The 26133-nt window shown below is 37.5% G+C and overlaps 1 protein-coding gene across 1 annotated transcript in view; it reads left to right on the top strand.

The window, feature by feature from the left end:
* The window catches only part of LOC306853287 (protein tweety homolog 3-like), a 69641-nt gene that overhangs the window by 24873 nt on the left and 18635 nt on the right, over positions 1-26133 (top strand). Inside the window, exons 3-7 of the mRNA XM_079390584.1 lie at positions 9520-9631; positions 9789-10009; positions 10806-10901; positions 12896-12968; positions 14175-14250. Coding sequence (XP_079246710.1) covers positions 9520-9631; positions 9789-10009; positions 10806-10901; positions 12896-12968; positions 14175-14250 — 578 coding nt within the window. The remainder of the gene's footprint in view (positions 1-9519; positions 9632-9788; positions 10010-10805; positions 10902-12895; positions 12969-14174; positions 14251-26133) is intronic.

Below are 26133 nucleotides of genomic sequence, written 5' to 3'. Positions count from 1 at the left end.
CACCACCACCCCCCGCATCTCATGACTGATCCTCGTGTTTTTTCCATGTTAACGTGCGCTCGCTCTTCAGGTAGTCCGCCTATGATAGTGTCAGCATGAGGGCGGGCCTGCTGTGTGGTTTTCTGAGTCTCTGTTCTTCAGTGTATGTTGATGACAGGTGTGAACTTGTTTGGTCACTATGAGTTACACACCAAGCAGTAAATCCTGTCTTCAGTACATGGTCTATTTTTTTTCCCCAGTTCGGAAGTTGTAAAGAGCTCAAAGAAGAGACCGCAATACAAAGGAGTATTGCTGTCTCTTCTTATCATCTTCAAAGCCACCATGGAAGCAAACTTGACTCTAATAGTTACTTAATATATATCCTGGTCTTATTTAGATTATATATCAGTGCACATTTAATATATATATACAACAAAATGTGAATCAATAAAAATAAGTTTACAGAAAACATCTGTTTTAGACCAACAGATTGTTTATTTATTTTATTTTATTTTTCGGTTGGTTTTGGTTTGCTTCTTTTTAGTTTGGTTTGTTTTTATTTGCTATTAGTTTGCTTTGGTTTGTTTTTTTTATATTTGTGTTTTGGTTTTTGTTTGCTTTACTTGTTTTTTGTGTTTTAAGTTTCTTTAGTTTTGTTTTAGTTTTAGCTTTAGTTTTGTTTTAGTTGTTTGTTTTCGTTTTTTGTGGGGGAAAGTGATTCCATGTGGACCTACTTGTTTAATCCATGAAGAAATCTCACACATCTTCACTCTCCCTGTCAGTCTCGCACTCAGTTCACTCTTTTGCTAAATCAGTTACTAAAACTCTTCTCTCTCAGTTTTTCCTCTCTCTCATGCTTTCTGCTGTGAGTTTGAACACTGAGCAAGCATATTCCCTTCTGTGAAAGTTTATCAGTGCACATCTGGTCCTGTGTGGAAGTGGAAATATGGAGAACACTTTCTCTGTCATGCTCACAGGCTCCCTGCTGATTCTTCCCTACGGGGAGGAAGATGAGCCCATTTTCAACACAAACACCATTAATAATCATCACTCCTGCAAGGGACATGACTCAGGATTTCTCATAATGTGATATTAATATTCTCATAATGCATGCCTGCAGCCAGTAATGCTTTAGACGCGGGCTTCATTCTAACTTTTAAGTGGTATACTTTGTCTAGTATGAAATTTTACTTTTTTGAGTGAGTGACGTGATGTGTGGCCAAGTATGGTGACCCATACTCTGAATTTGTGCTCTGCATTTAACCCATCCAAGTGCACAAACACACCGTGAACACACACCCAGAGCAGTGGGCAACCAATCCTGTGGCACCTGGGGAGCAGTTGGGGGTTCGGTGTCTTGCTCAAGGGTCTCACCTCAGTCGTGGTATTGAGGGTGGAGAGTGCTGGTTATTCATACCCCCCACCAATAATTCCTGCCAGACCTGAGAGTCGAACCGATGACCTTTGGGTTACAAGTCTGACTCTCTATCCATTAGGCCACGACTGCCCCACAAGTGATAATTATTACTAATGATTATGATGGTCATGTTGTTGTTCAGCTGATGACGAGTTAATCTGGATTATTCTTTTTTGTTTTGATATTTTTTTTAGAGGTGGTATTTTGATTTGCATGCTCACAGCACAATGTGCAAGTCTCAGAAAAGTTGCATCATTAAATTCATCACCTACTTCTAAAGCCATACGCATTCAAATAGATGTCTTTGGCCATTACGTTATGCTTCAGGCTGTTTTTGGTGTGTATCACCACAATGTTTGCTTTTTAAAGAAGACATGTAAAATACAAAAATGTTATAATATTTTTTTTTAAATGTGTCTAGACCCTGTGCTGTTCCATTCCACTCATTAGTAGATCGATAAACATCCCATAATATGTAAACGTACTCTAAGAAATGTCTAATTGTTTAAGAACAAGTGGGAAATGTGCTGAATGTTTTATTTCATCCAAGTGAAATTGGCAAACAGTTAGACTTAATTTACATTCGTTTTAAACGCGGAGCCAGGCGCGAGTGGACACAGGTTGCGCGCGTGCGTCAGGCCTCGTCCATATTGGCAGATGCGCTCGTGAGAGACTTGCGGAGCAGAACCCGGCGCGAGACCGTGAGTATAAAAGAGCATTACGAGACAGGCTGCGTGTAAACGGCTCGTCCGTGAGACGCGCAGCGTGGGGCAGAGCGGAGCGAGTATGAGAAACATTCAGAGACACGGGCTGTGTGTGCGGTCTTCTGAATTAGCCAACATGCATTATAAACGTATTTCCAATTAATCTGTTGGGGGGGATAAAATGTGTAAGATAACGTTCATGTAGCCTACTAATAAAAAACATCTAAAAATGTATCTCTTATTCTCCAGTACTGAAAGCAGAACCGATAAGGGAGCTCTTGAAATGTGTTGTGAACATTTTTTGTTCGTTGTCTGTCATTTCGAAGCTGAAGTTACATGCGTTTTTTTTTAGTTTTAATTTGCCTAACTTTCTGATCCTTTTTAAATGGTGGGTGCTTACGCAGTTGGCTAGAGCAGTGCTGATCGGGGAGAAGGTGCACTCACTCTGTTGGTTTGTAAGACTGTCACTCAAGGCTGGCAGTCGTGCATATGCTCTGGATCAGAGTAATATCGCGTCCACATCGCAGGCTTTGTGATTAGCAAATCGCAACTTCTCAAATCGCGATTCGATTTCGATTAATCGCACTGGCCTAATTCTAGAGTTGTGCGGTTTTTGGTCTTTCTGGAAGCAAATTGTATGACGAAACCTCCTGAGAACTGCTGATGAAGGCACACATTTCGAGAGCTTTACAAGAAATCTCTGTGGACGCATTTGAAGGAACACATGAGAGCTCAAATAGAAACCAGAAAGTACAAGAATGTTTTACAAAATGTGGTTGAGACATGCAATCCCCTGTCCTGAATCAATGATTCATGAGGACACAGAGGAGTGATCGTAAACAGCAGAATCTAAGTCATGTTACTGTAGATTAATTCACCGTCCAATGAAGTGTTTCCTGTTTATTCTGAGTAACATTTAGGGTTTTTGTTATTTGCTCCTACATAGGAGTGAGTTCTTTTGAGTTCTGTTGCTCCACATTCATTATTTAGTCCAGATGAAATCCCTTCAAATGCACACCGTTCAGTCAGATTTGATCTAGTTGGAGGCATGCAAGTCAAGACACATGAATTTGCTCTATTTTCAGTGATTTAAAGTTTGATCCTCACCTCTGTTAGATAGTTTAATTGTAGTTGGTTTGAAACAGCCTGGAGGACTCATTCCAGATGCACAAGCTCCTAAGTTTCACGCTTGGACTTCTGATGTCTGCAGCTTCAGGCACATTTTAGCTGTAGCACTGCATAACTAAAGATTATGGAAATCCAGAGCAAGACTCTGAAACCTTTACAGCTCATGACTTGACATTGAAGCCACTTCAAAGGCTCTGATAGCATCACAGCAGCTAGTGTGTAGTTCATTTGGGAATTTTGAAGGGCTTGAGATGGGAATATATAAGCTTGTGTCCATCCAACATTTTTGCGCCAGAAATATGATGTATCAGTCCAATTGTACGTCAATGTATAATATGCAAATTATTTATAGCAGATTTCCTCATTTGATTCTGATTCACAAGCTCTTGATTCTAGTTTTGATTCAATTCTATTAATTTTAGTATATTACAGTTATAATGTCAGTGTTTCTTACATATGAAAGATATTCTGTCTCTGCTAATGCTGTGATTTATTGGACAGTAGGGCTGGGCGATACATTTAATATTATCGCAGTATCTTTGCTGACAATATATCATTGGGTAATGTGACCCCGTGAAAAATAAATATACTATGATGTATTTGAATTACATTTCTTTCTAAGTATACTACAAATACATTTAAATATTTACAGTGCCTTATGAATGTATTCATACCCCCTTATTTGTTTCACGTTTTATGTTGCTGGCTTATATGTTAAACTGCTTTAAATTACTATTTTTCCACATCAGTGACAATGGAGGGATCAAAAATCTGTGCATTAAGTTTTGCAAACTAACAGACCTGCCATTTGTTCTGACGTGTAATGTTTCTTTTTTTCTTTGTCTTTTTTTTAATAAATTATATATTTTTGTAAGAAGATTGCACTTTGTACAACTCCCGCTCTCTTTCTATGTATTTATATTGTGGCAGGGTGGAAGAATCACGCGACAAGGAGAGCTCAGATAAATACCCCGGAGGGTGGATTTATTAAGAAAACAGGCGGTGATCGGTGAAGGTGCGTGGTGAGGTGCTCGGGGTGCTCTCCGTGCGTTTCCTTGGCGCAGTGGAACGGTGCAGTGCAGAGTGCAGGCTGGGTCGCTTAGACGCTCGTTTCTGTGAAAGAGAATGGAGAGAATGCCCATTAGTTCTCAGTCGCGTTGGAGAGGTTTCTCCCTGTCTCCAGGCCTCACGCGGCTTATCTGGCCACGGGCTGATGGGGATCAGGTGCGTCCGCTTTAGCCTTGATGAGCGGGGACAGGTGCTCCTGTTGCGTTTCCAGGGCAACGCTGATGAGAGATCGGGACGCTCGTCACACTATGGATGTATGGATGGATGGATGGATGGATGGATGGATGTGGTCAGAATTATTGGAACCCTTGGTAAATATGATCAAAGAAAAAATCAAATGTGAAAATTAACCTGCTTTGTTAATCCTTTTGATCTTTTATTTAAAAAAATCACAAAACGCTAACCTTTCATTGGATAATAAGAATTTAAAATGGGGGGAAATATCATTATGAAATAAATGTTTTTCTCTGATACACATTGGTCACAATTAACGGCACCTTTTTATTCAATACTTTTTGAAACCTCCATTTGTCAGTTTAACAGCTCTAAATCTTCTCCTATAATGCCTGATGAGGTTAGAGAACACCTGACAAGAGATCAGAGACCATTCCTTCATCCAGAATCACTCCAGATCCTTTAGATTCACAGCTCCATGACGGTGCTTCTTCTCTTCAGTTCACCTCACTCATTTTCTACAGGGTTCAGGTCAGAGGACTGGAATGGCCAGCAGAAGCTTGGTTTTGTGCTCAGTGACCCATTTTTGTGTTGTTTTTGAGGTTTGTGTTTGGATTATTGTACGGTTGGAAGATCCAAACATGGCCCATTATAAGATTTCTAATAGAATCAGTCACTTATTGATTTTTTTATCTGTTGGTATTTGATAGAATCCATGATGCCATGTGTCTGAACAAGATGTTCAGGACCTCCAGCAGAAATATAGGCCCACAACATCACAAATACAGCAGTATATTTCATTGTACACATGGGGTACTTTTTATCCCTGTGTTCACCAAACCCATCTTGAGTGTTTGCTGCTAAAAAGCTCATTTTTTAGTTTCATCTGACCATAGAAGCCAGTCCCATTTGAAGTGCCAGTCCTGTCTGATAACTGAATATGCTGGAGTTTGTTTTTGGATGAGCTAGGATAATTTTTCTTGAAATCCTCCCAAACAACATGTGGTGATGTAGGGGCTGTCTGACAATTTTTTTTTTTTTAAGGTTTTCTGACCCCGAGACTCAACTATTTTCTGCAATTCTCCAGCTGTGATCCTTGAAGAGTCTTTAGCCACTCAAACTCTCCTTCTCACCGTGCATTAGGACGATATAGACACACGTCCTCTTCCAGGCAGTTTCATTACATTTTCTGTTGATTGGAAATTCTTAATTATTGCCCTGATGGTGGAAATGGGGATTTTCACTGCTCTAGCTCTTTTCTTAAAGCCACTTCACTAATTTGTGAAGCTCAATTATCTTTTGCTGCACATCAGAAATATATTCTTTGTTTTTTCTCATTGTGATGGATGATTAAGGGAATTTGGGCTTTGTTTTCCCTCCTATTTATATTTCTGTGAAACAGGAAGCCATGGCTGGATAATTTCATGTTCATAATCACCTTAGAGTGCTCAAAATTGTGAATATGAATGGGAGTATACTTCAGAGATATTTTACTCTTAAGAATTTCTAGGGGTGCCAATAATTGTGTCCAACGTGTGTTTGAGAAAAACATTTATTTCATAATGATATTTCCCCCCGAATTTTAAATTCTTATTATCCAATGAAAGGTTAGCTTTTTGTGAATTTTTTAAATAAAAGATCAAAAGGATTAACAAAGCAGGTTAATTTTCACAGTCTTCTTTGATCATATTTACCAAGGGTTCCAATAATTCTGACCACAACTGTATATGTGTCTTTTTTTACATTGGTAACTATAGCTGTTGTTTACAGATATACAATACCAAAGGCCGCTCACTCTTTGGTTACAGTGACCAAACTAGTCTTGTCTTAGGCCCCGTCCACCCGAAGACGGGTTTCTCTGTATACGCATAAGTTTTTTACCGTATAGGCGTTTCATCCACACAAAACCGGTGTTTTCGAAGGGTGAAACCGATCATTTTTGAAACCGGGTCCCAGGGTGGATACATTTGAAAACGCCGTTTTCGTGTGGACGGCGAATCCGTATATTTTCTGAAACGATGACGTCATCAGTCCACGTCTCGCCCCTAATCAGACACCGCTACGTCACATAACAGCGACAACAACAACAACAATGTCAGACTACGTGCCTGTGTTCGTGCTGCAGAACCTACTGAGCTCATTAGTTTTATTAAAGCAAAATCTTCTGCTTTGTGTGTTAGTTTATATTCAGCGCGCAAGGTTTACGCACATGGTCCAAGTCTTCTTCTCTGTTTTTTGTGTATCTCTGTGGCAGAATTACAGCGCCACATATTGGTCTGGCATGTGTACTACATCGTTTTCAGTCGGTTTCAGTGATTCCGTGTGGACGCAGATATTTCCTGAGACGACTCCGTGTTTACGGAATTTGAGGCAAAAGAAAAGATCGGATACGGAGAAACCCGTCTTCGTGTGGACGTAGCCTTAGCTGTGTGACACTCCACTTAACCAAATCCCCACTGATTCAGGACGCTGTGCTTTAGGGGGAAGGGCGCACCAGGACGAACATGAGTAATGAGATTGCTCAGTATGATCTGTCTAGTCAGTGGAGTGTTATTCTCTAAGGAGCATTTAACCCCATTCACATTGATCAACAATCACAGGTCATTACTTATTATATGTTATGCAACTCGAGTCTGCTTCTTAGCATTTGGGAGTGCTGGGATGGATTTTGATGAGTCATGTGGCTTATTTTTGTTATTTATTTGTCTGCAGTATGTCTGTATGGACCCATGAGAGCTGTAGCCCAGAATAGAGACTGTTTGACAGACTGAGCTTTCTTTTAATACGGGACCACCAAAGGCCACAGCTGTGGGAACATTGATTGATCTGTCCTCGGGTCATATCTTGGCTTAGAGCCCACAATCACTTCCTTTCTCTAGGTATAACCATTATCTGAGATGTCTCTTGTATGGTTTGATGTATCTGACCCTATAATCCTCACAGCTGCCCTTTTTTGCTTATTTTTATTTATTTATTTTTTTTAGCTGACAGTTTTATAACTGACAGGCTTGTTTGGACTGCCCATACCTTATTTGATATGATTACAATGGTAATACCGTAGTATTCTTAGAAGTAAGTCACACTGGCAAAGTCACACTAAGTAAAAACATTTAACAAAAGAAAGTTTTTTTTTTTTTTTTTTGTTCTTGCTGTTTTTTTTTTTCAACATACAGCATCTAAAATTACTTAAAATGTGTGCGTGTGTATATATATATATATATATATATATATATATATATATATATATATATATATATATATATATATATATATATATATATATATATATATATATATATATATATATATATATATATATATATATATATATATATATATATATATATATATAATTTTTTTTTTTTTTTTTTTTTTTGTGTGTATTTAAAATCTCAGACCACCACCTTGCACAAATAGTTCTGAAGTATTACTTTATTTCTGCCCTCTTGGGAAATGCAGTATGAACCTCTGCTTCTTACAAACAGATAATTTCTCAGTGAAGTCATTGCGTAGTTCTGTAATATTATAATTTGTTTTAATACAAACAACATGGAAAAGAAATGGTCCTCATATCTCTAACCATTCATGTTGTGCTATTAGACTGTGATTAGACTGTGTTTTTGTGTATTTAGTTAACTTTGCTGATGCAGATTATCCAGCAGATTTACAGTGTAGCAGGAATGCTGGGAACGCCACTGAGACCTCTCTAATGGGTCACATGACTATGGCTTCGGGGGGATGCGGCGAGGTGACATCTGCTTCCTGATCTGCACATTCGTGCCGCAACGCCCCGCCTGAACAGCAAAACACATGGAGAATAAAACCAACACACCACGACGGCTTAGCACAACTAACTGCATGTTTACAAAATATAAAGCTATAGTTTGAGAGACTCTCACTCAAGTGACTTCCTGCCTAGTGCTTCTGCGACAATGGGTCCTTCACATTCAGACGTTATTGTGAAATCTTAATACTTAGACTTGGGCCCATTCGCGAAGCAAATGATAAGACTGGCAAACGCATGGAATGCGTTAAATGTACACTGGCTGAGAGCTGTGGGGCTTGTCTTGCGGTGAATAGCTCTTTGTTTAGCCGAAGAACCCCCTTAAGCGGGGTGGCTGCTGATTGTAGCTGCCATTGAATGCTTTACAATGGAGTTGGGTGAACATCAACATACTTGAGCGAGAGAGGGTGCGGAATAGGAATGAGTGGGATTGAAAGCCCTGTCGGCAGGTTGTGATGTTCTGCCACCTGGTGGTGAGGCAACAAGTTCAAGTTGATGTGTTGGTGGTCATATCTCTGGTGCAGGTGGTCTGTACATTGCTGTGAAAGGCCTCTGTGGGTTTGTGGGGGAGCCGTGCGTTTGTGACCTGATTCTCTGGTTGGTCAAAGCTGTTAGCGCAGTAGATTCGTTTTCATCTGTCATCTCCCAGCGCTGTTGTTGTAGCCCAACAGTCTGAGTCAATGTTGTGTTGAGTTTCACAGAGTGCTATCGATCATTTGACCACTAGTTCTCTTGTGGTTATCACATGTGCACAGACGCTTGGGCTAAAAGCATTTTGTTAGATGCGAACTGTACAAATATATAAAGTGAGTGAGTATTCACTATGTTAACATTTAGGGCTCATTTTGCATGGCTTGAACCAGCAACCTTCTGGTTATGAGCCATATGTCATGCAGTAATGCTCAGAATTCATCTCTCTCAGACTACTACACTCTTTCCTACAACCCAACATATGCCCATATAAAGCTGATTTTAAATATTTTAAGCTGTATGGGTGAGCCTTTTTAATGCTTTATTTGGTTACATATGTTTATTTTTAGTATTTTATTAGAATTAATTTCAAATCTTTACATGTACTCCTGAAACATTCCAAAGTACTCCTGTTTAGAAATAACTGCTGATTATCAGTGCCCAGAATGATCTGTGAGCATTCATAAGTCATTCTTTACAATACAGTCTAAATTAGATGCTTGTCTGTATCTGACCTATTCCTCAGGCCTGAAGACCTCCATGCCTATCATGCCTCTCTCTCTGTCTCCTTACAGTGCTGGCATTGCTGTTGGTTTCTACGGGAATGGTGAAACCTGTGACGGCGTGAATCGGTTTACCTACTCCCTCCGCCATGCCAACCGCACCGTGTCAGGAGGGGACAGACTGGTGAGGCGCTGATACACACTGGATTATATTGACACTGTGCTCTGTCTCCCCAAAAACACACGAGACCTTAACAATTTCAGTGACATACTCAAAGTTGCATTGTGTGATCTGTAGCTCATGATACAGGAGCTTATAAAGCAAATGTGTGTGTCTGTAGGTGTCAGAAAGTACATCAGCTCAGAGCCAGACAGTAGACGAGAACCTTCGGCTGCTAAAGGACCAGTATGCAAAGCACACAGACTACCTGTCCATCATACAGAAACTCCAGGATCAGCGGAGTGAGCTGGTTCGTCAGATGACTGACATTCCCTTTTGGAGCGATTTCAGCATCTCCCTGGAGGATCTGGCAACCCAGATTGAACTATATGACTGGTACAGGTATGTACTTTGTCTTTCACAGAAATGGCAATATCACTAAAAGAAATATGTAAGGATGTCAAACATTCTACTTCAGTACCAAATCAATTCTAAAATTTAAGATAATACACATTTCAGTACTCAAGTTCATGTGAACAATATTTATTTTTAATAAAGGATCATTCATATAATATTTTTAATTAAAAATATAATTTTTTAAAATAAAATATGTATTTGCAAAAAAAAAAAAGCACCATCTTTACATGGGCACGCCTCTTTGTCAGACAGCGTGCATATAGTGAAATAAGTTCTCTTTTGCTGCTAAAATCATTTGTTTATTAAATCAAAATGCTTAAAAACGCATGCAAACGATATGTTTTCATGGCCACGTAGCTCAGCAATTTCACACGAACATGTAATCCCCAAAAAATGGAGGTGATAGTCGAAAATCTCTACCAGTATATCGCCCACCCCACTTACCAAGGCTGCACTTATTTGATGAAAAATACAGTAAAAACAGCAGTACTGTGAAATACTATTACAATTATTATTGTTTTTAATAACTTATAATTATCAATTTTGTGCATTCTTGGTTAATAAAAATATACATTTCTTAAAAGAAAAACGGCATACTGACCCCTTTTTCATATATTTACATTTCATTAATTAAATATACAAGAGAGAACTGATCTGTGAAGCATATAATATTTCTTAGTGTTACCATTTTTGAGTTTGCTATACATTGTCATGCAGGATTCGGTACACTGACTGTGGTTTTGCTTTGTTTTTTTTGATGTTAATGTGTTGTTGTCTTTAGGTGGCTGGGCTACCTGGGTCTGCTGCTGTTTGATGTGCTCATTTGCCTTCTGGTGCTCTTCGGCCTTATCCGCAACTCCAAAGGAACTCTGATTGGGTAAGGCTCGACATATGAATGTGTCTTTGGGTCATGTGTGGTAAACCAGGGAAAATAGAGCTTACAGAAACTAGCAAATGACCAGCAATATTTGATCTGCTCTCGTCACTGGCCCACAAAGCTCTTTCAGTTGTCAGGGCGCCATACACTCGATCGCACTCCATGAGGCTGTGATGAATGATTTCAGACTCTGTCAACACAGTTACACCAGATTGATTTATGAAGTATTAGTTATGCGCTTCTTTTTTTACCCCCCCCCCGGGAAGTTTTAAATCCGATGGCACAGAAAAACAGAAGAACAACAGCGTGACAAGCTCTTCATAGTGCCTGAACAAACAGACACATTGGCACTGTTCCAAAACCACTCTATATAGAAAGTAACTTCCTGCCACACTACCTCATATGAAGTGCTAAGAAACTCACCAATATCGAGAGTATTCCAATCTGTGTACTTATGAACTCTTCTATGCTCTTTGTAGTGCGTTGACACTGAAAATTCCAAAAGGAAAAAAACAAAGCAAAGCACACAAACATTGGGTAAAGTGTATATTTTTATTAGATGGAATGATTTTATTGAGATATATATACTGTATATAGATTTATGTATTTGTAGTGAGACTTCACTGGACAGATGTCCCCCAACTTTTTCTTCCAAATTCGTTCTAGGTTGCCTTCTCATTGAAGCATACATGCTGTGTTGCCTTAGCTGTCTTATGTGGTGGGCCTATCCTTTGAAACAGCCTTTGTGTTGGAAGTGTGTAGCTTAAAATGCTGTCTGGGTAGGTAGGCGGCATACTAGATTTTGGAACAGTGCTATTGTGTGTAAGCAAGATATTCTTTGGAAGGTCTCTTCAGTTGTATGTTGGTTTCCTATGTGTGCTGGAGTACCTCAGGGACATGGTGTGGGGCCGATCATGTTCAGTCATTTAGTAGATCGTGCACAACTCCTTCCACCAGACCTGCCAAAAAACACAGTGTTATGGATAGAGCCATTGTGTCTCTAAGGTAGTCGTTACCCTGTTGTGTCGAAGCAGTGCATCATTTCCCCCCTGGGCTAGAGCTCACATTAAAGCATGCCGTCTCTATCCTGAAGCTGGCTTACCGATTTCCTCTAGCTTATCTTATTCACTATATGTTAAGGCATTTAACATTTTGCATTCACATTATATAGCGAAAAAGGCTATTTGACTTTAGGCCGTGTCAGAAGGTAAATGTCAAGATATTGATTTGCTATGCAAAAAAAAGTTGCTGCGCGCTAAAACGTGAGATTTTTACGTTGCCATAGTTCAATCCTGACTCAAGGCATTTCATGATACTCTAATACCATCATACTACTGGACTTGGCATTTATTTAAAGGTACAGATGGAAGCATAATTTTTATTAATGTACACATCACCAAAAACTCCCTTCAGTGTCTGACCGTTTTATCTGGAAAATGTTTATTTTAAAGTTATGCTGCCTTTTTTTTTTTTTCAATAAAATAAAATGTATACACATCCAATAAATATTGTATTTAATTTTATATATTCACACACAGTGAGATAAAGAAATTATTTTTTAAAATATAAAGAAACTATTTTTAAATGTGTGTGTATATATGCTAATTAAAAATAAACAATATAAATATGTATTGTATTTTATTTCATATATATACACACGTTTACAGTCTGCTAATTTGCAATATGTTAAATATGATATGCTCAAACGTGGGCATCAGATGTTCGATGTGAAGGTGAGCAGATATTTTAGTTGAAGTTTCTTTTACACAAATGTGAGGCTCAAAAAATAACAACATGCTGTATGGATGATAGCAATATATTTTTACCACCATTAAATTCATATTATAGATGAAAGTTATGAAAATTGTAGTGGAATGAAGGGTTTTTCTAAGCAGAAAAGCCCAGTGAGGGGATTCCCACCTTTTTAGAAGATGATAATATGTGGACATTGTATATCATGATGGCAGAAATGCTGATTATCTGTGTTCTCTCAGGGTGTGTTTCCTGGGTGTGTTGGCGCTGGTAATCAGCTGGGGCTCACTTGGTCTGGAACTGGCTGTCTCCTCGGTGAGTGTCTCCATGGCAACGCTTCTCCACACAGAGGCAGGACAGTATTGTAATGATGCTTCTTCATCTTGATCTCACGGCATATGCCCAAATTATAACTGTGGAATTACATAAAGCAGCCAGTAATAGTTCATCTCCGTGATTAGCAGCCTCTTTAGCATAGTTATATTATACAACTGCTTTAAAGGGGAGATGTCATGACATTTTTGTATACATACTCTAACACTCAGAATCTACACACTAACAGCAGTTAGTCAAACATAATCAAGGTCATTTTCATATTAGGAATGTATAAACCTACAGATAAAAGGTCAAAGCTAGTCAAAATGGACTTGTCAGTGCATTGCCAGCTGCTAGTTGGCAAATCAGTTGTATGAAAGTCCCTGTATGACTAGGTTAGTTTCGTATTCACCAGGGCTTGATTCCATGCCTTTCTTAGGGTAAATTTAGATGAGATGTTTTCTTGCTACTGCAAAATACAGTTAAACAGAACTGAGGGATTTCAAGGTGCATTTTTTTTTTTAAGTTAGATTGTTTTTAGCTTGACATGCCATCTTAAAAACACAACACTTGTCAACCAGTTAAAGCACAGCAAGCTGCCAGGATGCTAATTAAACACTGTTGCTAAAAATCACATTTTAAAATATAAACACTACCCTTCAAATGTTCGGAGTTGGTGAGATGCTTTTGAAAGAAGCCTCTTGCCAGTCACCAAGACTGCATTTATTTGATCAAAAATAGAGTAAAGCGAGTAATATTGTGAAATATTTAAATGTTAAAATATAATGTATTATGTGATGTTAAAGTTAAATTTTCAGCATCATTACTCCAGTCTTCAGTGTCTCCATGATCCTTCAGAAATCTTTCTAAAGTGCTTATTTTTTATTATCAATGTTGAAAACTGTTGTGTTGCTTAATATTTTAGTGAAAACTGTGAAATCTTTTTTTTCAGAATTCTTGTAGAAATTTGAATAAAAGGGGAAGCTGAAATGAATAGGAAGTTCAACATATCGGCATTTATTTGAAATGGAAATCTTTTGTAACATTTGAAATGTCTTTTACTGTCACTTTTGATCATTTTAATGGATAAGCTGTCTGTAGAAAAGTTGAATAACACATTTTTCACCTTCAAGGGAAAACAGCATGCTATAAAGTGTAGAATATCCTCCTTTAATATTCATTGTTTGCTTTTATTTCTCATTTTAGGGCTTCAGTGACTTCTGTGCAGCACCTGACATGTACATGACCAAGGTGTCAGAGCAGTATATGCTTATCAAGAAAGGTTTGTTTCATTTCACTCCAATCCATAGTTTTCTTTCAAATCTCACAGATATTACTTTTTTTTTTTTTTTTTTTCTTCCACCTCCTGTTGATTTGTGAGTAAAATGCTTAATCTAGCAGGCGTTATTGTGAATCACTTGCGAGTCTGTCTGAATTTAGTCTGTCCTACATCTCCTGACGGAGGAGCGTGTTCTCTGAGGGATGAGCGGTCACGCAGGCATTCATTTCCTGTTGGCTCAGAGAGGAAGCATTCCATCTGACTTTCTCTTCCTCACTTTATCAGTGTTACTCAACACAGCAGTTCCTCTTCAAAGTGACCTTATTATTCACAGGAGGCTGGATGCTCTCAGTATATCAGGGAGAAGAGACAACCGTGTGGGTGTTTTTCTCTCAGTCTGTGTTTGTTTTGCATGTCCGAGCTTCCTCTTTGGGTGGCCAGAGCAAGATGGTGATGATGGAAAGCTGATGCTCTCACGTTCTGGTTAAGCCTAATCTATTAGACTCTGGGTGCGGCCCATTGGAAATTGGTCTTCCTATGACTTAATCCTTGGAAAGGAAGCATTTGCACTTGCCTGAACATGTGTGAATCCTGTTAAATGTGTTTAAATGGTTTCATTATGTTGGACTTGTGGTTAGACATGGAGATGAAGAGGTTATATTGGGACACAATGGATGACCGCTAGAATTGGTGCTATGCAGGAAGCAGAAGTGTGTTTGCATGCATGTAGATCTCTATATGCTTTCATGTAGTAGAAGCAGGTTTGATGTGTCAGCTTTGGCATCTGTTATGATTAATCACTTTGTTGGTCGGCTGAGAAGAGAAGAGCTACAGCAAGAACTTCTGGAAAACAGAGGAGAGAGATAAGAGGAAAGGAAGAGAAAAACGATGAAGGATGTAGATGATAAACCATGTGACTATCAGCTTCACACACCCATGTAATTGTGTGTCTTCTGGGCTCTATTCTTATCTTTGTTCTTCCTATCTGCTGTCTTCGTCTCATTTGCTCTAAATACGTCCTTAAAGGGATAGTTCACCCAAAATTGAACATTCTGCCAATATGTGTTCATCGTGCTGTTTTTCCAGACTTGAAACTCAAAAGGAGAATTGAGATTTCACCCAGGCTTTTTCAGTCTAAAGCCATATTCGGACGGAACTAGTTTTACAGGGGGTCGTTAGAGAAATTTGTTTCACAGACGTACTTTGCGATTTTAATCCCGTCTAAATCTGCCACATCTGAGTTTTTACTCACACGACCTTTGTAATAATTCCAGAGCGAATTACCTACAGTTTTTGGCAAACTCAGTGATCCTCTGAGAAAACTAATCCTGTCCGAATGCGAATGTCCGTGATTGCCGACAATAGTTTCTTCACAACGCGTTTCCTTGTGTGTTTTGGCCAACGTGAACTACCATAGATGCTTTGACCACGTGGCGTGCGCATTTTTTTATATGTTTACCTCCCAGCAAAAAAATTAAGAAAATAACTATAATAAAATCAAGAGCAAGATCACGTAAACTGTTAAGACTGGCTACTGTAATATCAGCGTCAGCGTCAATTAACATTACTCACCTTCATTTCTGCACTGCATTTTTAATTACGTAAGTACCTTTATGGAAATTAAACATGGTTTTACCTAAAAAAAACAAACAAAAAAAACAGTTAAACTAACCACACATTAACCATACTTTTGCTATACTAGCCATATAGCTTCACCATGGTATTTGTAGTAAAATTTTGGTTATACTATCAATCCGAATGACAACATGCAATGCACGCATGAGCGTGGGATCTCTGCGATGCCCAGATGTCCAAAACAGACCTGCCCACCTCTGTAATAAACACAGAGATGTTAGTCCCGTTCGAATTGGTACATGAAAATCACAGACGTCAGGTGATAAGAATCAAAACTCAAACGTAGTTTAGAAAACTAGTCCCGTTTGAATAGGGCTTAACAATTTTGTAGTGACCATAAGTAAGTGCTCCATATGACTTGTGCATTGTCTTCTGAAGCAGTGGTGTTATATAAATGATTAACTAAAACCATTAAATGTTTTTTTTAAATATATCTAAAATAAAATATATTAGATCAGTTTTCTCATTTAAAAAATTAAAGTTGACTACTAAATTTACTAGAACTAAAATTGAAATAAAATGAAGCACAATAGCACATGAAATTACTGAAAATAGTATAAAATTTACTAAATTAGTCTGCCAATAATACTAAAATAACACTGTTCTGAAGTTAAAGACAAAAGGAATGTTTAATTGTAACCACATCACCAGAATGAAGTAGTTCATAAAAGCATTGGCTCAAAAAATCTACTCCACTCACTCACTGCAGAGGAGGATTTTCACTGAAATAAAATCATGACAAAATTTAGTCTGTTCCTCACAAAACTATAACATGACTTCCGAAAATTAGAATATAGCACACAAGTCATTACAATACTTTTATGGCGATTCTTGTTTGTCTTTTTTTTTTTAGTTTGTCAGTCATGGTCACTGTGTATTATTATTATTATTATTATTATTATTATGTGGAAAAGAGAAGCAAAATTAATAGTTTGGATAAAATATTGGTGAAGTATGATTGCTTCATGAGGAAAACAAAATATTTTGCTAGTGGGTTTTCAGAATTTGTCCCACCATTCTAGAAAAAAATATGTCTTTGGAACATCATCATAATATGCACATCAGATCTTAGCTTACACCTTTCCACTAATTGCATCTCTTTAGTCCAGAATTATATTTGGAGCAGTAATTCAGCCAGAAGCATTAATGGCTGTAGATGGAGACCACAAAGAAAGCTCTGAGTGTGCTCCTTCTGGCTATCACTGTCCTAGACTGACTCATACTACTGCGTTTCCTTAGAATAGAACCAAGACATTTCTGTACTTACAAATAGTGCATATGTCTGTGCCATCCATATTGTCTCTTCTGTGTGGAAAGCCTCAGTATATATCCCAGCATGTCTTCTGTGCTGAGCTGTTTAATACTGAATCTAGTTGTTTAAAGAGGCCGTATGGATCCTTTTTATAGACTGTGATGCATTTTTGGAATTATTAAAATCATAAATCTAGGGAACTTTTTATTGTCTTCATTTAATTTATTAAAGTAAACTTTTGTTTTATATTAGTCTGGCAAAAAAAAAAAAACATTTATATATATTTTTTTATTTAACCAGGAAATTTAAAACTCTTGAGATTTAAAATCTCATTTACAAGAGGGTCCTGGCCAAGATAGGCAGCACATGTAGTTACACACAAAACAAAATACATTAGTTGACATACACAAAAACATACACAATTCACTCAAAACATGTACAATCAGGTGACTCTACAACTAGATCCTTTAAAATACATCTAAAATAATTTAGTGATACCAACTCTTAATTAAGTATAACTTAGCTTGTAATTGATTCCAATCAAATGGAGCGGCATAACTGAATGCCCGTTTACCCATATTAGTACGAACTTTAGGGATGCTTAAAAGATAATAGTCCTGTGAGCGAAGCGCATAATTCTTTACATCTTTTTGAAAGATATTCTGCTGTAAATATGAGGGAAGTAAACCTAAAATGACTTTATATATAAATAAATACCAATGCTTAAGTCTACGGGATGACAATCCCGACCATCCAACCCGAGAGTACAAAGAACAATGATGAGTAAGGGCTTTTGAATTTGTGATGAACCTTAAAGGTGCCATAGAATGAAAAACTGTCTTTACCCTGGCATATTTAAATAATAACAGTTCTGTACATGGAAATGACATACAGTGAGCCTCAAACACCATAGTTTCCTCCTTCATATGTAAATCTCGTGATTTAAAAAAGACCACTGAAAAACAGGCGAATCAGAACATAACACCGACTGTGACGCAACAGTCGGGATCACTACGCCCCCAACATTTGTATAAACCCGCCCTTGTTCTAAGCCGGCCGAACCATCAGAAGCTCTGCAGGTATTGTAAATAAACAAGCGCGGACAACAGCGAAAATAACAAAATAAATGTTATGTTCCAGGCCGTGCAGGGGGTGTGATGTGCAGGGATGGGTTGGTGTCTGTATTCAGAAAGGCACAGAAAGCAAATAACGCGAACCACTAAAGGGACATGGTTAGCTCCTTGCTAGCGGTAGCCTGTTACAGTACATAAGATTTCACTCTCAGTAAGGAGAGATGAGGATGATGGCGAATGACTTACAGATCCTGAGCACCACTGACAAGCATCTGATCTTGTGAAATGTGTGGTAAGTACTGTTGCTCCATAATGTAAACATAGTTTGTGTGATCGCGTCTCTTGAAAGTGAAACTATAACGCGATCGATGGATCGTTCAAAAGCAGTTTCAATGCCTTGCATATTAATAACGGCTCCCTGATGCCCGCGTTTTATATACAGTATAATTACCCGACGATATAACTGCGAGAGAAAGTATTTAAATATATATTTTCCTCCCTGTGCTTCCTTCTTGCTGATGAGCTGTACTGTGAAACAGCCAATCAGAGCAGAGCTCAACATTGAGCAGCACTGTGAAACAGCCAATCAGAGCAGAGCTCATTATTATTCATGACCCTGCCAAATAAGCCAATAACAGACCGTTTCATTCTAGGGAGAAATCCTAGGGTTGTAAATGGACATGTAAAATTGTTTCTGGAGATTTTTTGCCCTTACCTAAGCCACATACCTTCTGTGTAGATATCAGAGAACAATTTAAAATACTGTATCAATGCATTCTATGGCACCTTTAATGCTCCATGATAAACTGAATCCAACGCCTGTAAACAATGCTTAGGTGCCTGCATATATATGATATCACAGTAATCCAACACTGACAAAAATGTAGCTGCTACCAATCTCTTCCTTGCTGCAAGAGAGAGACAATACTTGATTCTAAAAAAAGGCCCAGTTTCGACTTTAATTTCATCTCAAGGTGCTGAATATGAGGCCCAAAAGAAAGAGAATCATCAATTAAAAACCCCAGGTATTTATACTTGGATACTACTTCAATTTCCAAACCCTGAAGAGTAGTAATTGAGCATAAGTTTGAATGTGCAGACTTTCTTTTTGTAAACATCATAAATTTAGATTTCTCTGCATTTAGAACAAGTTTTAATTTGCTCTGTGTATGCTGAACTGCATCAAAATCAGATTGAAGATGATTCACAGCCTGGTCCAATGTTGGTGCAGAAGATTAAATCACCATATCATCAGCGTATAGGTGAAAACTTGAATGTACAAGGTTATTCCCAATATTATTAATATATAAAATAAATAATAATGGCCCGAGAACCGATCCCTGTGGTACACCGATCTTTACATTCCGAGTACTAGAAGTGAGTCCCTCTATATTTATACATTGAGATCTATCCGATAAGTAATTAACAAACCATCCAACAGTATTTACTGATAAACCTACGCTAAGTAGCCTCTGCTTGAAAATTTCATGATCTACGAGATCAAAAGCCTTGGATAAATCAATAAAAAGAGCAGCACTATGGTTTTTATTATCCAATGAAACCATTAAATAATTTAATACTTTTATAATTGCTGTGGATGTACTGTGTTTTTTCCTAAAACCGGATTGGAACTCTGATAAGACATTTTTAGAAGATAGAAACTCTTTTAATTGATAATTTACAAGCGATTCCAAAACCTTTGATAAAATAGACCATTTTGAAATAGGTCTATAATTATTCAATACAGTTGGATCACCCCCTTTAAATAATGGCCGACCATAAGCAGTTTTCCAGATAGAAGGAATTTCATTTGTAGATAAAGAAAGATTAAAAAGATAGGTTAGTGGTGGTGCAATAATATCAGCTGCCAACTTTAAGAAATGTGGATCCAACTTATCTGGACCAGCCTGTTTCCTACTATCTAAAGATTTAAGTGCCTTATTAACCTCTGAAACTGTTACTGGATTAAAATCAAATAATTGATCTACCTTAAAATGATTTACACTAGAGTAAACAGTTAAGGAATTGTCATGGGTCAAATTTTGGGACTCATGAAGTGAACCAATGGCCACAAAATGTTCATTTAAACAATCTATTATTTTAGCTTTATCCACAATTTTACATGAATCCTTAATAATACATGATGGAGAATCTGAATTTGAATGACTTCCAATGAGACTTTTAATATTTTTCCAAAAAAAATTCTAATTATTTATATTATTTGAAGTTTCTAAAAGAAAGTAGTCAACCTTAGTCTTTCTAATTGCAGCAGTGGACATATTACGCAACTGTCTGAAAATCAACCAGTCTTCATTTAGATTAGTACTTCTGGCTTTAGACCAAGCTAAATTACGATCTCGAAGTAGATTTGACAATTTGGGGGTAAACCATGCATTATGTCTACATTTAACTCAAAATTTTCTAAAAGGAGCATGCTTATTCATAAAAAAGATAAAAATTTCATAAAAATAATTCCATGCACTTTCAACTTCTGGAATAAGAAAAAAATTTCCCCAATCAAAATGATATAAATCATGTAAAAAACTTTGTTCCTTAAAGTGTTTCATATCGCGTTTAGTAATAATACATGGTTTAGATTTGGGAATTTTTGTATTCCTAACCGTAGCAACTACACAGTGGTCACTTATATAATTTGCGAATACAGATGCCATGGAATATTTATGAGGGACATTAGTTATAATTAAATCAATTAATGATGAATTTTCAGGACGTTTTAAATTTGGTCTAGTTGGACTATTTACTATCTGAAAAAGATTAATAGAATTACAGTAAGCTTTTAAATCATCAGATACTGGTTGCAACCAGTTCCAATTTAAATCACCGATCAGAACCAATTCTTTAGGGTCTAGATCTGATATTATCAGTGCCAAAGAAGATAAGGTTTCATTTACTGCTGAGGGTGTCCTATAGCAACCAACTAATGTAATATTGCAGGTTTTAGAAACCTCAATATTTAAAGCTAAAAGCTCAAATAGATTTTTTACTGATTTAGATAAAAGTACATTCGTAATATATTTATTTTTAATAAAGACTGCAACTCCACCTCCTCTATTAGATCGATCAGCCCTATAAACATTATAACCGACAATGCTAATGTCCTTATTTGAAATATAATTTTTTAACCATGTCTCTGATAGAACCATAATATCTGCATCAGTTGTATCTGCCCAGATACGTAACATATCCAACTTTGTAAGTAAACTGCAAACATTTAAATGAACAATCCCAAGACCAGTCCTTGATTTAAAATCAGAAGGTGTGTTAAAACTTGTGACAACATCAGGACCTGGATTCGGTTGAACATTTCCAGAAATCAGAAGTAACAATACGATAAGCGCCCTCTTCAGTTTAGATTTCTTGGATAATTTTTCCTCCTTTTTAAATTCCTGAAAAAAACCAGTGAACTACCTGGAGTAACAACTAAATATTCTTGCACAACCATGATTCTGGCAAACCTTATCAAGTGCACAGAATCGAAGCTACTAAATAAAAAAGAAAATAGCGGGGTAACACTCGTTATATTTTCGAGTGTGCCCTTTTTCAGACAGTTATCAACTGAGCATGTAGAACTTACACGGAATTGTTCTACTCCGTGAAAACCTCCACTACAGCTCATCATAAAAAAATTAATAAATACAAAAAGGTATAATGCCATTTTTAACTTGTTCCTGATTTTGACACAAATATACAATTTGTTGGTGAAAATTGTCCAGTATGTCCCAAAAAATTTTCCTAAGGCCGTTTCAAATGGCGGTGATTATAATTGTTTCTCATAAAAGTTCCAGGGTTGAGGACTATTGAAACAATACTTCATCCGGTAAAGTGTGGTACTCATCAAGGCCAAACGATCTCACGTCATGAATCCGAATTCGGGAATGCACTCCAGAAGATCCAAAGCCCGTCTTTGTTATCCCTTAAAGTGCGATACTGATTAATTAAAAACCACCCTGAACAGTATCAACATGTCTTATGTAACAGAGAAAATAGCAAAAACACTTTCCTTTATCCGGTAAGGTGTGGTACTCATCAAGGCCAAACGATCTCACATCATGAATCCGAATTGGGAAAACGCTCCAAAAGATCCAAAAGCCTGTCTTTGTTATCCTTAAGGTGCGATACTCTTCAAGGCCAAAAACCATCACATCATACATTCAGTTGAGAAAGATCTGCTTCAGAAAGTCCAAAATCTGATAAGACCACTTCTTCAATTTGTAAAACCCTTAGAATACTTCTTTTACATCTAAAAATAGTCTTAAAATTTATAAAACAAATGAAAATGATACACAAGTTAGACAACCACATGCTCAACAAACACAACAGAAAAGACATGCCGCCATCTTGGAATGTGTATATATATATATATACATACATGCATACATACATACATGCATATATATATATATATATATATATATATATATATATATATATATACAGTGCCCTCCAAAAGTATTGGAACAGTAAAGACAAAATTGCTCTGTTGGCTGTGGAGTCAATACATTTACAAATATGATTAAAAGATGAATATGAGACAAAACTACAGCATGTCACATTATTGGGTGATTCAACACAGAGTTTCATCCCTTTTAGAGTTTATCTGATGTGAGCATAAGTATTGGAACAGTTGCCTCACAGGTCTTTCTAAGTGATCAGCTGTGTCCTGTTGCATTAATTCTTCAGATATTAAAAGCCGGGAATGTGTGGTATCAGTTATATCCATTACTTCTGCATTCTGAATCTTGCATTCGATGATGACACACACAAACCAGGATGAAGATGAGGGAGCTGACTTTGAGAGAAAAGCAAGCAATATGGATGCTAAAAGAAAAGAGGACGTCAGTTAGAGCTCTAGCAAAAACAAAGGGCATGGAGAAATCAAGAGTTTGGAAACCACCAGCAGCCAAAAACTACCTGGTCAGCTGAGAAAACCACAGTAGTTGATGACAGACAAATCACAAAAGCTCTGAAAATGAATCCTAAAAGACATGTCTGTAAAATCGCCAACAACTTCCAGAAAGCTGGGGTGATGCTCTGACAATCTACTGTCCTCAGGAGACTTTGACACAGAATTACAGATGCTACACAGCAAGATGCAAACCTCTGACCAGCACCAAAAATAGAAAGGCAAGATTAGAGTTTGCAAAAAAGCACAAAGGTGAGCCAGAAGAGTTTTGGAACTATGTTTATGGACCGATGAGACAAAGATGAACCTTTTATCTAAGTGATGGGAAAAAAAAATGTGGAGAAAAAAGGGAACTGCAATGGATCCCAAGCATACAGCCTCATCTGTAAAGCATGGTGGAGGTGGTGTCATGGCATGGGAATGCATGGCTGTCTCTGGAACAGGCCCTCTTAACTTTACTGATGACTTAATGTATGATGACAGTAGCAGAATGAATTTGGAAGGGTACAAAACCATCTTGCCTACCAATATTCAAGAAAATGCCACCAGATTCATTGGGAAGTGCTTCATATCGCATCAGGACAATGACCCAAAACACCCTGCCAGTTCAGTCAAGGAATTTATAAGGGCAAAGAAATGGAAAGTCTTAGATAGCCCAAGTCAATCTCCAGATTTAAATCTGATTGAACATGAATTTGACCAGCTGGAGAGGAGAGTAAAGGCAGAAACTCCCCAAAACAAGCAACAATTGGAATTGGCTGCATTAAAGGCTGGGAAAAGTATTTCAAAGGATGAGACCAAGAGTCTGGTGATGTCTATGGGTTACAGACTCACTGCTGTGATTGTGCACAAGGGATCCGCAACTAAATAATAGCTTTTAAGGTTTTATATCTGCCTTATGTTCAACTGTCCCAATACTTATGCTCACATCAATGAGTGGGATGAACTCTAAAAGGGCTGTTCTTTTTATTTGGTAAAACATGTATTTGTTGAAACGGCTAATAATAAAATGTGACATTCTGTAGTTTTGTCTCATATTCATCTTTTAATCATATTTGCAAATGTCTTGACTCCACAGCAAACATCTAACTTTTAGAATTAGGCCAAATGCTTTGCTACTTCTACATGTAAATAAGCTCTGTTATGATGGCCTAACCTACTAGTTCATATGTGTGTTGTTGTTTTTTAATTGACATCACAAAGTTAATCTATATCAAGTCTACTTTGATGTTCACTCAATATTAATTTCAAACCCAGAAGATTTTTATTTAATTCATTATTTGACAGGGACAATAGACAGTCAGAAAACTGCCCCAGAATTAGCTACAGAGCTAAATTTCATCTGCTGTCCCTGGGCAGGAAAATACAAAACAAATTGTGACAAAAAAAACATTAGTATAATACCATTTACAGTAAAATCCCTCCAAAATTTTACATATGATTTCTCACATAGAAACTACAAACTAAATTTCTACAAATATCCCCTATAAATAATACAAAGCATCCTTCTACAAACAATTATAAAAATTGAGAAAAAAAAATCAACAGTAATGCATGCTAAAATTGTCCTCCGTTATGTATGCAGTTTACTCATCTAATAACGTCTCCGAAGGATGTTCAATTTTACAATCATCATTGAAGAAAAGCTGTGAAACACTTCATAAATAAGATCTGTTAGTGCGCTGACGTGTTCCCTGCTTCGCGTGAATCAGGATCTTTTACAGCCTGCAGTCATCGGCGTGAGTGGGATTTAAAGCTCTGCCTCCTCTCAGATCGTTTTTGGAAGCCACTCCATTGTCTTTGTTCGGTTTCATATGGGCATCACCAGTCACCTAATATTACATCCAATTACTGGAGGTCATTTACACATGACATATGAGCATGTGGTGCTCTGGCCCTCACACTGAATACTATTACAACCTATAAATCCTGCACTGAACTCCACTACCACACTATAAATGAATGCTGCTCAAATAGCCATCCATGGATATAATTGAGAGGCCAGTTTATTCCCCTCATCATTGCCATAATTATGCCATTTATAGTGCAATCAGGGAGGTCGGTTGAATGGGATGGGAGAACTGGCTTGTTCATAAGCAAGTTTTACTTGTCCCTGTGACCGCTGCCGTGTGTGTGTCCATTTGTGTAATGATAGTGATGAAAGCATCACACTCCTCCTCAACAAAATCACCGCTCTGACGCATGTGTCTGTTTTTGATTCACGTTCATGCAACCTGCTGCAAGCTGCGCATGAAGATGGTCCAAGACTCCATCTGCGTTGGTGTGTGGAGGTTTGTGAGAGGACTGGTGTGAATTAGTACCATTTCCTGTGCAGAAATAGAATTTTTTTTTTTTAACAATGCAGTCTAGATCTTCATTTCCATTCATCTTTACATTCACAGATCAGATTCATTGCATGGTCATTTTAATAAGCTTCACAATTTATTAAATATGGGACCCCAGACTTTTGTGTCTGTGTTTTGTACTTGTAATTTAATGAGAATCAAACCCTAGACCTTGGTGTTGCTAGCGTCAAACTGCACTGTTTGAGATACTAACCTAGTATTTACAAAGTCTTCAGCTCTCGTCTTTCTTTTCAGTCCTCGTAAAAATCCTCAATGACCTGGCAGAACTCATCAAATGTGTGATTCTGTTTTCGGTTGACGTTTATTGAAAATAGCAGAAATCACAATGAAATTCAACCAAATATGGCACCCATTACTGATGCACATTTATTGACAAGCATATGCAACTTCCTGCACCAGGCAAGAGTTATTCCTGAACACCCCTAAGCCTTAAGTCCCTGAGTCTTGTTCATTTGTTTAATATTTTGGCTAATTTATTATGTGCTCAGCTACCAATAAGAGTGCCGTTAAAGACACAGTTGACCCAAAAATTTAAATTCTGTCATTAATTACTCACCCTCATGTTGTTCCAAACCCGTAAGAGCTTCGTTCATATTCAGAACACAAAATAAGATATTTTTGTTTGAAATCTGAGAG

This window comes from Barbus barbus (assembly GCF_936440315.1).
Source record: "Barbus barbus genome assembly, chromosome: 3".
NCBI lineage: Eukaryota > Metazoa > Chordata > Actinopteri > Cypriniformes > Cyprinidae > Barbus > Barbus barbus.
The sequence above is the reverse complement of the archived record's forward strand: the minus strand, read 5'-3'. Positions and strand labels throughout refer to the sequence as shown.